Raw genomic sequence first — 15,048 nt, 5'->3', positions numbered from 1 at the left:
CCTTGTATTGATAGACCATAAATTCCGAGTGAAAAGTACATGTACATACATTATATCAGTACCTTTATTACAGTGTATACATGAAACCTACACTGCACTAGAGAGATACAAGATATTATCATGATAAAGATCAGTTTAAAAATCCTAGCCAATACTAGCAAAACTTACTCCTACACACCAGCAATTATTGCAAGGCATGAAGAATACAAACATGTATTTACAAATGTGGTGGTGTTTGATCAGATGAATAAAGGATGATCTCATTCATAACACAGTATTGAATATTCCGGTTGATCCAAAAAATTTCACACTAATTTATAATTTTGGATGATCTTTTATTAATCACACATGATTTCATTATTTCATTGATCAGTATACAGTTTATTTTCCCTAGTCCTATTTAACATTTTTACTAAAACAATGAGTCCAACAATGTTAAATTTAAGTAGTTCCAGACATTCCATTACTTCCGTCACAATTCTTCAAGTGTAGGATTCAAGACTTGCATGTAATTTTATCAGTTATTTAGGATGATCTCTGATCACACACAAATTCATTTTTAGATGATTTATCAAAAATTAAATGTGTTGCAGGTCTCACTTTTTTTACTTATCACTGTCATTATTATCAAGAGGCCTACTGGGCCTTGAAAGTCATCCGAGTTCAAGTTTCTCTTGGTAGTTGAATTTCTTTTAAAACTAAAAAAGCATGCCCATAAATAAACTGCATTTGACACTCGGACAAAATGTTGGTTAAGGTTGTGGTGTTTTGTGTGACATATTTCAGTTACATATAAAAAAGTTAATATTTTGGAGAAAATTGGCATTTTTACTCCTTCAAAGTCTCACTGACCATTGACCCACTGACCTTGAACTAAGTCCAAAATAACTTTGACAAAAAATTTCTTGAGTAAAAATCTGCCTGTGATTTTGATATATTCTGGTGTATAGGTAATGAGGTCCTGAATGATATTTATGAAGTCTTCCTATGTCAGTTTCTTTCACTGTTCTTGCATGGGATAAGTAGCAAAGTTATAATTGACTGACTAATTATTGTCATTACTGTGATCAATGCAAATACCAGCATTTATCTTTATTTATTAAAAAAGTAATGTTGCTTTCAAAAACCCAATCAAAGTATTCTTTAAAAGTTTTATTTAGAACTATTACACATGTTACAAATGTAAACAGATTCTATGCTTTTGAAAATATGATTTCAATAATTTACAATATTTAACAAATGACATCAACTACTTTGCATGACACATGTTAACACATCACATCGATTACAATCAGTAGAATATGGATATTCAATTACTGAGTATAAAACTGTACCAAAGCTTACTTTCCTTATCATTTTGTAAAGGGATACTAATTCCAGGAAATGGTCAGTGTTTGCAGTGCCTTGGCAATCTTGTGAGTTAAAAAATTACTGCTTTCAGTATTTAAAAATTATAACCTGTTGGTGTTTATTATAAATCCCTATATCATTCAATTTTAATAATATTTTCATTTACAAAATTCTAATTTTGAAAATTAAGGCATTTACAGGCAAATCAATAAGAGAAACAAGTGTAAGTTGCCTATTGATCTGACAAAGAAATGAAGTTCCTTTGAGCATTTAAAATGTCAATCAATAGCTTTAGGATATCTTTCAATGTGCAAACTTGTATGACATAATACAATATATTTACATTTTAAAATGTCTCATGCACAGTTTTGATACTGTTAATTGTATTTAACAAAACAGTTGTATATTTATATTAAAGCTGTTTTGACTAACTTGTCTTAATTTTTGTTATAACATGAACGCGTACTTACTGTCACAAGTACCCAGATAAGCCACATAGCTCAGAATGACAACCAGTCTTAGTTAGATATTACCCGAATGTGTTTGACTGTTATATAGTAAATACAAAAAAATTGCAACCTTGACAAGTTTTTAATTACATATTCTAAGCAAAAACAATTTTTTTAAAAGCTTTAAAAAAATCACATAATAGACCATGTTCCCTACCATGGCCATGCTAGGATGATTAAAAACTGTTCATTCAAAAAATTTCATTAAGAAATAGCTAATCATCATCTGCATTCATTCTAGATGGTAAACTTATGGTAACCTGGTGTAGATTGGTTTACACAAATCAATAACTTAGTGCTGAACATTGCAATATTGTACCTGTAATAGTCTTGTTTGTAGCTGTATCAATGTTTGTAAGTAACAATACAGTTATGCTCTAAATTATATTACAGCATTTTCAAATTTGTTACTTTATTTGGGATCACGACATCTCAATGGACAGCATTTGCCATAATTTTTAATGCAATGACATTATTTTTTACATTCACACTGGAACCGTACAGTAGGTAAATGTTTAAGCTTAGATTTGTTTCATCATGAACACATACAAGTAATTCTGCTGCATGTCACAGGTCGCTGAACCCTCACAACAGGGCGTCCACTGACTTTACACATTAGCAGATACTTTTGCAATTAAGATAAGTCTACACGCTGAATTGTTTACGGGGAGTCGATAGACAGTAAACAGAAGATCTGCCCTTCATTACAACAGAGGCCTTCTGGCATAGCAGGGTATGCACAGCTGTATTTGTAAACATTGCCGAACAATACACAGGCATGTAGTCTCTTATTATTGTCATGAAAGATTACATAGTATACTGTCATGAAAAAAATGCTGAAAAACACTACATTACATTTTATCGACAATTCTTTTGCTAAGTATTATACTTACATCTTCAAAAATTGAACCAACATTTGCGCTAATAAGTAAAACTCGAGTGTATGGTCCGTCCATCGCGGCCAGTTACACCTGCCCAAGCAGACAGCTCCAATTTATAAAATCGTCATATCAACACCAGCATATATCACACAATTCATCAAATCAACTGATTATCCATTTTTTGGAGGCAAATGTCAACAGGCTGAACTGCAGGTCGTGTAATTTCCACAAACTGACAGGTTCATTTGCTTCGGCTGAAGTAGCAGAGCTTGCTTTGACGTCACTTCTGGTAAACAACGGAAAAGCGCCACAAGGGGAATCACTCTTGTGGTAACGTAATAGATGAACATGGATTTGAAGACATTTAGCATTGAAATAAGTACTGATCGCTTCTATTACAGACACGGTACATTTATGCAGTTAAGATATAGAAGACATGCCTTTGTGCTGGAAAGCAATTTCACCTTTTGGTCGCTAGGGGCCTTGCTCTTTATTGACAAGGATGAAAAGACAGCAGGGAACAGCGTTACCAAATTTTCGGCAATGTCACCAAAATGTTTAACATTGTTGCCTTTCCCGATGTTACGTTCTGTTAAGTAAATCACTTAACAATTTGCTCAATGGCGTATCCAATTGCGCTCCATCCCCTAAAAATTATAAAGTGAATAGCTATTGACAAGAATAATAAACTGAAATTTTGTCACACAAGCTTATAGGTATACGGCACTTGAATCACAGGGATGGTGTAAAGGGTCATCAAGGAAAAGACTTTAATAAACTCATTTGTATGAATTATCTATCCGGCGTGATAAATTTTGTATGTATTTAGATAATTTCATACGTTGTGTCTGAACATTATTTCAACCAAATTAGTCCAAAACTTGATTTTTTTTTTAAAAAAATCAGAACAATAGTCGGGTATTAGGTAATTTTAAAATTTTCCAACGGTCGGTCATGTTTGTTATCATGATCAATACTAGTTGACCTGACAGAATCAGGATAAGATAGCATCAACAAAAACTTTTGTGAAATTTGGTTGGACAATTCCAAGGAGTTCTTTTGTAGACTTTTTTCCGTTTGTACCCAAACCTAAACATAACACTATAGACCGAGAAAAACCGACACATACGGGTACAAAATTTACGTAAAGGATAATTTCTTTTCTTCTCAATAAATAGCGACAAGAAGACAGTCATTTTTCCAGTCAGAATCCAAGAGGTGGTTTTCAACTGCAACGGGCAGCAAGAACTCTGCATTTGAAAGTCGAAGGACAATGGGTCTCCTTTCATGTAGAGCGACGTAATTTCTTATAAGCTCTTTAATGGGCCCCGATTGGTTACGCACCTGGTCACAGACAAATGCCGATCATCTGTCCCAATACATGGGACTTCATTTCTTTGTATTACGGGGAAAGCGGAAATTCGATGTCGGACACTATACTTTAAAAAGATGTGTTAGGAGATTGTTCATTTTAAAGAATACGTGCCCGATCTAACCCAAAATCATGGATCCGCGCCAGGAATTTTGCTTCATAATGTTAGCATACCGTAGAAGAAAACAATGAAAGTAATTTCACAGAGAAATTAGTTGTTCGGGTCAAACCATTTCCAGGAATGATGATTAAGTCAACCATTTGATTTTATGTATCTCCCAAAATGCACTCAAGATCTTCCCAAAAGAAAACCTGAGTCAGCAGATACCTAAGATTCAAATAATTTATCATAACAAACATTATAATGATCTGGTGTATTTTGTCCAAAACGCGCTTTTGTGTAGAACTCTTGACTGACAGTTACGTCACAAGTCAGCCTAAGTTTCGCTAACTAATATGCAAAAGCTATAGAACTTGGCCGTACGGTCGGGACAACTCATCTCTTGTATAGGTCTTAAATTTCGTTCGTTGTATTAGTAAAATATTAAATTGCAGTTTAACAGGATATATATGAATGTATTTTAGGCATCTAACGAAAAACATTCACAGTCGATAGGGAAATAAATTTATATAACCGGAAGTACTGCATCATTTTAAAAAGTCTTACTCAAAAATACATTCCATAAGTCTAGAAAGCTTTGAAGATTTGAATTGTCTTTTATTAACAGGTACGTTATTAAATCACCAAAACGTGTTACTGGATCACGTTTAGCTAATGAAAGAGTTCGATTGGGTATGAAAATGTCAGTGGCATGTATAGCCAGCACACACGTGATATAAATCCTGTGCCCATCGTCCTCTGCCACTCCTGAATCAGTGCAGTCAGTAATTATCCTGTTGTTTGACATTTTAGATACCATGCACTTACTTTTTTGTCCAAATTAGTCCCACACATGCGCGATAGGGTTCATGTCTGGTGACACTGCATGACATAGGAGCTTCTCTGTCACTTCTTGTAGAGGATAGTCTTGCATTAGGGAGGAGTTCTGTGTGGTTTGGCATTGTCACCAAGCAGGAAAGACTGACATTTCAATGGATGAGCATCGAAATCCATTTAGAGTCCATCAACGACATGTAAGCGAAGTTTTTAGTTTAGAGAAAAGCATCCCTAACATTAACGTCGCTACCACCAAATGCTGTGCATGTGTGAAGTTTTCTCTCCACAATTATCATTTGTACACTGACCCATGCGCGGGTCGGTTATTTCACCTCACTTTATATACAGCCAGAGTTCTGACGTTCATCGATTCCATTGACATAAATCGTTTGAACGGCAGGTGAATTCGGACAACACCAAATATTGTTGTGTCCAAAATATGATTCTAATGGTATGCCATATTTCTTGGTCTCCAAACACGGACCATGCCGTCTGTCGGTTTAAGTGAAAAGCGGCTTTCATAAGACCAGATAAATCTTTGCCATGACATGATATTCCATTTCAGGTGACCATGTGTCCTTTGACATTCCAGTGTCCTCTGGGTCTGTTGGCAGTGGTGATGGGTGATCGCCTTGTTTGTCTACACAGAATTCTGCCTTCTATATCCGTAGTCTTTTAGGTCTGCCAGACCTGGAACACTCGTCATCATGTCCGGTCTTTGTTCAGACGCAGCATTAGCCGAGAAGTAACAGAATGGCTGACATTTAAACGCCAGCTACTTGTTGGTATGCCATACCCTTGAACCGTTCAAGAAGATTAATAACCATCTTTCAGTGTGGTAAAGATTTACTAGTAATGCTGTTTATTTTTACGAAAGGAAAAATTCAGCTTTGAATAAGATTTTCATACTGAGATTGATAGTACCTAACATATGGCCACATATATATTAGAAAGTCCGTGGTTTAGGAAACCCCTTACCACTGGGACGTCAGGAACTTGACAAATGGGATTTCACTTGGCGATATACCACACCAGAAACGACTGGAAGACCACTTGTGATAATATGGATACAGACATAACCTCAATGAACTACACCAGAAATCAAACAAACGTTGTTTTAAGTGGTGACATACGTCACTTCTAATCTATCCCTGGTGATGGCTACATGTCTGCCCCAAGTTGTCTTGCACTCTAAAAATGCCGGGTGCCGTTTTACTTTTTCTATCACATTAACGCAGCGGTTATTCAACTCCCACTCCATCACTTAATCAAAATAGACATCTGATACACATGTAATTTAACACTTTAACATGCTTTGTTTGGCTGACAAGTTGAACGGAAAATGTACTTTAAGCACTCATTGAAATTGACAATAAGTGGTTCACAATTTGCATTCCGCATGTAAAACAACAATGAACCTATCACTTGATTGTTTTAGTGCTATCACATTTTGATAAAGGGATATCATCCATGAAAATATTTTAGGTGATATCACATAATGGTTTTTCACTATATACATGAATATATGATCTCGCAAAATTATTGCAGTCTTACCTATATACTTAATCGCTGTTGTGATTTGAATAAGATGGTTTATGGATACTTTTAGTCATAATGAAAATAGGATCAATAAGATGTGTTTATGAAACGCTATGCCTCGGTTGCAACAACATTCTGAAGTGCGACATCAGAATTGTACTGTTTCAAGCATGCACACTATGTGATGATTTTTTGTTGGTAAAGGTCAAGGTCACACCAGAAAGATCTCGTCACATAAAAGGAATACACATGCCAAATATGAAAGCCATACTTCTTATGATGCAAAAATTATTGCCAATGTTTTTTTGTTTTTTTTTTTGTTGGTTTTTTTGTTGTTTTTTTTTTTTTTTCATATGTTGGCCAAAGATCAGGGGGCATAAAAAAGAAATCAACTTAAATATTATAACTTCATAATTTACCGCTGGTCACAACTTTATTTGCTACAAACGTTTCGTTGATCAAGATCATACTGGGACCATATGACGCTTTTCACGTGCATCCGGCAAAGAGAGTGCAGAGTATAGAGGTTGTTAATATTAAAAGATTACAATCGCTCTGTTGCGGTGTAAGTATGAATTTTGTTAGTGGCAAATCGACGAGTGAGTTAAATAATTAAATAATTAAGGATATGCATTTGAAATAAGTTGAAAGTTCACAAGTATTAAGTTCCCTTTTGCACCAATCAAAACAGCAATGCTGAACTATTGTCCCGTTTTCTTTGATTATCGGACCTGCGCCTCTTCCCTGGAAAATGTCAAACGAATATTTCACATTGTATATGCCAAGCATATAAGTTAATTTGCCTCGGGCGACTGGTACTTATTGGGAACGCCAGCAAACAAAACATGAACTAGATATTTTTGTTAAAATGTTGAAAAAGAAAATTGGGATCAGTATTTGCTCAATGATATGCCTATTTCATGCAAGTGGCAAAATATCAAACTCGGTAAGTCAGTAATGTAACTAATATATTCATTTTGCTTGCTTCATTCATCATTTTAACGACGTATTTCTTGTCATTCAAGCAGTGGAGGCCCAGTAAACACTCGAAATTGCCCAGACTCAAGCAATTTTTACAATCATATTTTATGTCTATTATCGAACCAAAGATTTTTTTTAAATGCTGCATATTTTCATACAAACTGTTAGTTGGGAAAACAAGGTAATTTTTCTTTAAATACATGTCATTTTCGATTGGGAATGGAGCAGCATGTGGGACCCTACAAATGCCTGGAAAATGAGTCATTCAATATGGCCTTGACATATGAGATTCTATTGACCACATGTAACATGTTATTGATGTAATTAAAACTCCAGGCAATTGAACTTGTTTATCTGTAAGAACAGCCAGTGACTGGAATAGTAACTTTTCAATGCAACAACTGCTGTGACATCATTTATTCATGACCACACAATGATATGACAATACTGTAATATATCTAAACAGTGTTAAATCAGCTGGGTGTATGAAATTTGTGACATTCTCACAGAAGTTTAAATGGCAAATCACTCTGATGACTTGTTCACATTTTGTTGTGTAAATGATAAGCACTTCAAATAAACTTGTAGGGCCAAAGTTACCTTATTTCTTTTGACAACTTGAAATTAATTAAATTTCAACTTTATGGCAGATTTATAGGCATGAATCTTTGATTTAACACATTTTGATGCTGAACATTCATTCTTGTGTTATTGGACTCGCAAATCTGAAAAATAAAGGAGATACTATATGCAGTTAAGACATCGGTTTGGTAAATGTACTTACTTACTTTTTATATTTCAGGAGATTATGTGTAACTGAAAATGGTGGGAAAGAATACCACAGATAAACCCTACATGTCTATGGTAAAGGTTACCAAGGAGACACCAAGACCATACAGCCTACGCCAACGTCAAAGTATCAGTTATAACGAAGCTGTGCTCTCCTGTGAGAATGCAGTTTTAGATGATGAGAAGATAACACTGCAGGAATGTATCCCAGGCAGTACCAACACTCATGGTATAGAAGAATCAATTCAGATAAATAAATCTAAATGGGAATTCTATGAAAAAGGAGACACCTTTAGATCATCAACAACAAAGAAATTTCAAAATGGGCTGTGTCCTGTTGATCTTTTAAATCCTGTGACATGCAATGTTTCACAGACAATTTCATGCAAAGAGGTGAGAATCACGAATCATTATCACTCAAACTTCATTGATGCTAGCACAAACATAGGACTAGAAAAGGGCTCTGATGACAAATTTGACAGTTCATTATGGGATGCTGAGTCCGAAACAGTATCAAAATCTGACACAATTTTTGACATTGGGAATGATGACAAATTTTCAAAGAGAAGAATATTAACACGTCTAAAATCTGGTCAGGTAAACAGGCTTATGAGTATCTGTGATGTTTGTGGCTCAGGATTTTGTCGAAAGGGGGACTTAAATACTCACATGGTCATGGTTCACTATCAAAATAAAAGAGATTGGTGTCCTCAGAACAATAAAATATGTGATGCCATGTCAAGCATGCCACAACTGGGAGGTGAAAACAATGTGAATGCTTTTTCCCACCAAAAGAAATGTAAAAATTCTTGTACTGCTGCACACACTATGCCCAAAATTGAATGTGGTCTACCGTTGAATTTTATTCCTGATGTTTTAAAATCTGGGGCAAATATTGAAAAGCAGAAATGTGATCCATGTCTGCATCATGTACAGAAATGTGAAGAGCCTTTGGATCTTGTGCAAAAATGTAAAACACCACAGCATTATGTGTCTAGTAGGTCAGTGCAGAGATGTGAAACTTCAAAACTGCAATGTGAAGTCACTGGAAATTATCTTCCTAATACGCCTCTATTTAAATACAAGGTATCTCAGAATCATAGACATGATATCTCACAACAGAATTGTAACACTCATAAAAATTATAAACCCATCTTACGAATGCCGAAATGCGGAATCTCTGATGATTTTACAAAGCGGAAAGATGAGGGTTTTGAAAAGTTCAAACCAAACCAACTGATGCCAAGACACGAGTCCACAGACATTACTGTTTTCAACAAACTAGGAAGGACTTGTGATACCACACAAACATACACCGTACTGAGTGAATCTAATGTTCAGAAATGGAACATTTATAAAAGGGGAGACACATGTAGACACAGTGAAACTAACATGTTCTGTAATTCCACTTCTGATCTAGGTGCAAGTCTTTTGTCCAACAGGATCACTACAACAGACAAGCCTGAATCTCCTAATGGCTTATTCAGAAAGTTGTGTAATTCTGACAAGGAGAATATCTGTAAATTGGATGACAATGGGAATGTTGTTGACAATGGAGCAGTTTTGCAGCTACATGGTTGTTCTGGAGTAAAAACGGACAGCAATGGCAACGCAAGTCAAGCTAAAACTAATGGTACTACTACTACATTTTATAGGTCTTTACACGGGGAGAAACAACACACCAGAGATAACTTGTATGGAAACAAGTTACAAATATGGATGGACAAGTCAATGGCTGGGACGGTTAGCAATTCAACATCTTTCACCAGCAGCAGTAGCAGCAGGGAAAGTTACGGGATAGATTCAACGTGGAGTAATAGTTCATCCCTCAGAGTGTCTAGTTACAGCACTTTAGTAAGTAAATATGATGACTACATGATATTACCAGGCAGACAGAATGTTAAACTTTTACACCGTTTACAAAGATGTGAGACATGTGGGAAAGGATTCAGCAGATTAAGTGACTTAATAACACATAGCCTGATCCATGAAGATCCTAACAATCGGAGTTCATCCTGTTATCCACAGCTAGAAGAAAATACCATTCCAGTTCTAGCATGTCACATAAAAAATAAGTCTAAACAAGGTCGAGGAAGATATATGCAAAACAATTCTCAAAGATTTTCTCCTGAAAATGATGACCACAGAAGAAAAGGAAGAAATGTAGCAATAAGTGGAAGAGGCAGACACTATCAAACTTCTCGGAGGAGGCAGCAAAATCATAGCAAAGAGTCTTCACTGTGTGGTGAAAATGTTTTTAAAAAACGAAAATCTCAAAGAGGGAGACCAAGGAAAGTAGTGGACGCTGTTCCCCAGCCTGAACCAATTGGAAATGAAAAAGCGTGTTTTATATGTAAGCGAGTATTTCAAACATCTTCTTGTCTGCAGGCCCATTTTCGAATTCACACTGGGGAGAGACCATTTAAATGTAAGGAATGCAACAAATCATTCAGCCAAAAAGGCAACCTCAAGATACACATGTGGATTCATACAAAGGAACAGCCATACCAGTGTTCAATATGCAAGAGTAGTTTTAACCAACTCAATCTCCTTCATTACCATCAGCAGAAGAAAAATCACATTGAGTCTGGAATGGAGAGAGGAAGGAGAAAGAACAAATCCCAGTAATAAAAAGGATCTTACCTGTAGATATAAGTTATTATTGTGCAGATTGGTCCTGAAGTCCTCAAAGACATCAATGATGAGGATACAAGTATTCAGCAGTAAGCCAATGTATGGTGAAAAGCCCTATATTATTATAAGTCATGTCATTGTTCTTTAATTAGCCAACTCCCTTAGAAACTAGATGTTGAAACACAAAGAATATTTCTACCCCCTATTTATTGGCTTATGTTGTTAAGGCTCTATTAAACAGACCACAATCTGTTTCTCAGCAACCATCATCTACAGAGTTGTATCCCTTGGTAATTTTTTTGTGTAATATGCCAGGAAGGCTTTTTTCACTAATGTTGTATTATACTATTCAAGAAGATACTTCATGGAAAAGTAGATTGTTACTGCCATGACCCATTGTAAAAAAATTTCAAGGTTACAGACTTTTTTTAGAATGCTAAGTTTTCTGTTTTGTTGGGCATGAATTAAAAGAAGTATAAAGCTGAATGGCATTTTCATAAGAAACATGTATGAAAGTTGACAATTTTTACTATTATCTGTGTTTGTGTGCAAGTTGAATTGAGATATTTTTACAAGGCGACATTTGTATTGTAAATAAGAGGATAAATAATACCAAATCACTGTTAAAGAACTGAAACTGTCAAGTACTTATCCTGAGAGTTGTGAAGTAGCAAGAATGGATCTAATTGCTGCTCTAATCCTACATTTTCAAATGCTTTATATACATGTACCATGTATTACAAATCGTGGTGATAGATGTGCTAATCGACTAGTAATAAGAGTTGCTGTCTACCTTCAAATTTTCAAAATATTCCAGTCTCGCTAGCTGGTCTGTTTATAGTTAAAAATGGATCTTTTCTGTACTAGTAATTTAAGTGTTCTTGATCAAACCTTAGTGTTTTTAGCAAAAAAAGTGTTGGTTTCATTTTCATTTCATACAAAGGCAAACATTTTATTATCAATATAGTACCAGTTGCCTCAATGTGAAATTTCACTAAATTGACTGTTTTGGATTTCTGTATGGACAAATTCATATTATTTAAATATGTTAAAATGTGGAAGATGGACCCAAGTCTTACCCTGTAAAAATTAGAGGATATGTGTAGGAATGTTACTGTATACACCCAATTTATCGGGGCCCTAGTTTCTTCATTCCTTGAAAGATTTTGATCAAATACACTTATAAGGACCATTATATTTCAGTGGAATTAAAACAGTCAAGCTGTTGTCCATCCATCTTTATTCTTGTAACGGCTATGCTATCAGATGTACAGAATGGATTTTTTCATATGAAGGTTCCCGTTGGTCCTTAATTATGCCCATTTAGTTTGGGATTGATCAGATTGAAATAAAGGCTATATGTGCCATCTTGAATTTTAACAATGAATATTTGTTATCATAGCCTTCTTTGATTTTGACTCGGAAAGTTTGTTATGACCCTTCCAGTAGCCATCATGGATTTTTTTTTAACTGGGATTGTTACTCGTATCCCTTACTGTAGCTCATGGATCTTTCTAAAACTTCATCTGAAGGGTCTGCCATGGTTCCTAGTTGTGCCGTTTTGATTTTGACAGTGATCAGAGAAAGAAAATGGCTGATGATGCACTTGGATTGTCTTTTAGATTCATTTATAGGTTCTCCTTGTTACTTTAAGTTGTGATATTATTTTTAAAATTTTATACCTAGATTTCTCTTGTTTGTTATTGTTACCATATACCTGTCAATACAATAGATATAGGCAAATAAAGACATAGAACTTATAAAGGACCAGTGAAAATCTTACAATCAAGGGTGCCAAGATCCAACCGGTTTATTGAACAAAGTCAACAGTAGGATATTTCGTTTCAGATTTTAAAAATTATACAATCATTTTGAAATTAAATTATTTTGAAATAAGCAAAATTATAATTGTGAAAGCTTTGAACTATCTTAATTGCCATTCCAACTCTTTGTTTGCTATGAAAGAATTGTACAAGAGCAACAACAAATTGTGAGCGTTCTTGACAATTGTAACCCTTAACAAGAGAAAATGTTTTGTTCTAGATATATGTATAGATATAATTGCATTCATGTATGAAAACACTCTGAAAGGAAATTCTTATACAACTCTTTAACTATTTAAACACACAGGTATATTAAAAGATTTCATATCATTTTGCTGCCACTGGGAAAGTAAAATAAGGTGATCTTGCGTCAGTGTTTGTTGTGAACAAAGTATGAATGCACTTAGTGCACTTTCAGTATGTTGTTTAAACAGAATCATTTTTGCAAATGCACAAAGTCATTACACAATTTTGTGGGAAATTTATAGAATTCAAGGCATATCCCTTTTAAGATGATATGGGTTCTGGAGAACAGCACTGTGCTGAGAATAGTAGACATCTTCCAATATTGCTGGATTGTTTCAATTTGGCATATTTATCTTTGTAATTCATTTGAACATACCATTTTCTCCAGTAAAATATTCTTCTCGGGACTTCCTTTTTTTTCAATTTCTGATTTGTTGAAAAGATTATATTCATAATAACAAGTTATTTTTGTTCTGTGAAATAAATTTTTCCTCTATATGTCTGAAGCGTTCTTTCTCATTTTCAAACATATTTTACACTCACATGATATATTCTATTTTTCTATGCATTCTCATGATAAATTTGATCCATTTAAGTTAAATGGTTAGTGTTTGTTAATAGTGCTTATTTTGAAATTCTTCTAATTTTATCAAAGTAAAAAAAAATGACAGTTTAGTTTGGGTTTCTTGTAAACAAGTATAATGTACTTTCTCTCTTTTTTTTTTTTTTTTTTTTAGATATTTTTGTTTTGTTTTTGTTACTTAAATAAAATCTGTTATTTCTTTATTTAATCTGGTTATTTATTTCTTGGTTTTCAGGCAGAAATGTGCATAATTAGGATTGAATCTAAATTGTAATTTGGTTTAGCACTACTACGTTGTTTGGAGCACATAATGGTAATATTCCATATGGTATATTTAAACTCGATACAAGTTTCTGTAGCATACCTGGATGAAGATGACAAGCTTGAATCTGACGTTCCATTCTGCTAAAAATTACTGCTACTGGTATAAGATCCATTACACAAGTCATTTTGTGATGTGTTATAACACCTATAGAGCTGTGATTTGCTGAAGGTAGCCATTGTTATGTCTTAACTGTATGGCTTCAAATGCATTGTGGTGTCACCATCCTATTATGATCATTATATGTTTAAATGCAGGTCAAGCTATGCTCCTGACACAAAATTTCAACAAAAAGCAATAATGCTAATTAAGGATTTGCAAACCCTAACACTTATACAATGTACACGTCTTTGTATGATCAATGAATACACTTATACAATGTACACGTCTTTGTATGATCAATGAATACACTTATACAATGTACACGTCTTTGTATGATCAATGAATACACTTATACAATGTACACGTCTTTGTATGATCAATGAATACACTTATACAATGTACACGTCTTTGTATGATCAATGAATACACTTATACAATGTACACGTCTTTGTATGATCAATGAATACACTTATACAATGTACATGTCTTTGTATGATCAATGTATACACTTATACAAATTACACGTCTTTGTATGATCAATGAATACACTTATACAATGTACACGTCTTTGTATGATCAATGAATACACTTATACAATGTACACGTCTTTGTATGATCAATGAATACACTTATACAATGTACACGTCTTTGTATGATCAATGAATACACTTATACAATGTACACGTCTTTGTATGATCAATGAATACACTTATACAATGTACACGTCTTTGTATGATCAATGTATACACTTATACAATGTACACGTCTTTGTATGATCAATGAATACACTTATACAATGTACACGTCTTTGTATGATCAATGAATACACTTATACAATGTACACGTCTTTGTATGATCAATGAATACACTTATACAATGTACACGTCTTTGTATGATCACTGTATACACTTATACAATGTACACGTCTTTGTATGATCAATGAATACACTTATACAATGTACACGTCTTTGTATGATCAA

General features: G+C 34.3%; 1 protein-coding gene across 1 annotated transcript in view; it reads right to left on the bottom strand.

The window, feature by feature from the left end:
• The window catches only part of LOC132558651 (inositol polyphosphate-5-phosphatase A-like), a gene marked incomplete at its 3' end in the record, with an annotated part of 35,793 nt that extends 32,820 nt beyond the window's left edge, over nucleotides 1-2,973 (bottom strand). Inside the window, exon 1 of the mRNA XM_060223246.1 lies at nucleotides 2,753-2,973. Coding sequence (XP_060079229.1) covers nucleotides 2,753-2,815 — 63 coding nt within the window. The remainder of the gene's footprint in view (nucleotides 1-2,752) is intronic.
• Nucleotides 2,974-15,048: the final 12,075 nt, after the last annotated feature.

Source organism: Ylistrum balloti, unplaced genomic scaffold (assembly GCF_031769215.1).
Source record: "Ylistrum balloti isolate Yb309-2 unplaced genomic scaffold, AGI_CSIRO_Ybal_v1 Utg370806, whole genome shotgun sequence".
NCBI classification, from domain to species: domain Eukaryota; kingdom Metazoa; phylum Mollusca; class Bivalvia; order Pectinida; family Pectinidae; genus Ylistrum; species Ylistrum balloti.
Note: the sequence above shows the minus strand (reverse complement) of the source record. Positions and strands in the feature narration are given on the sequence as shown.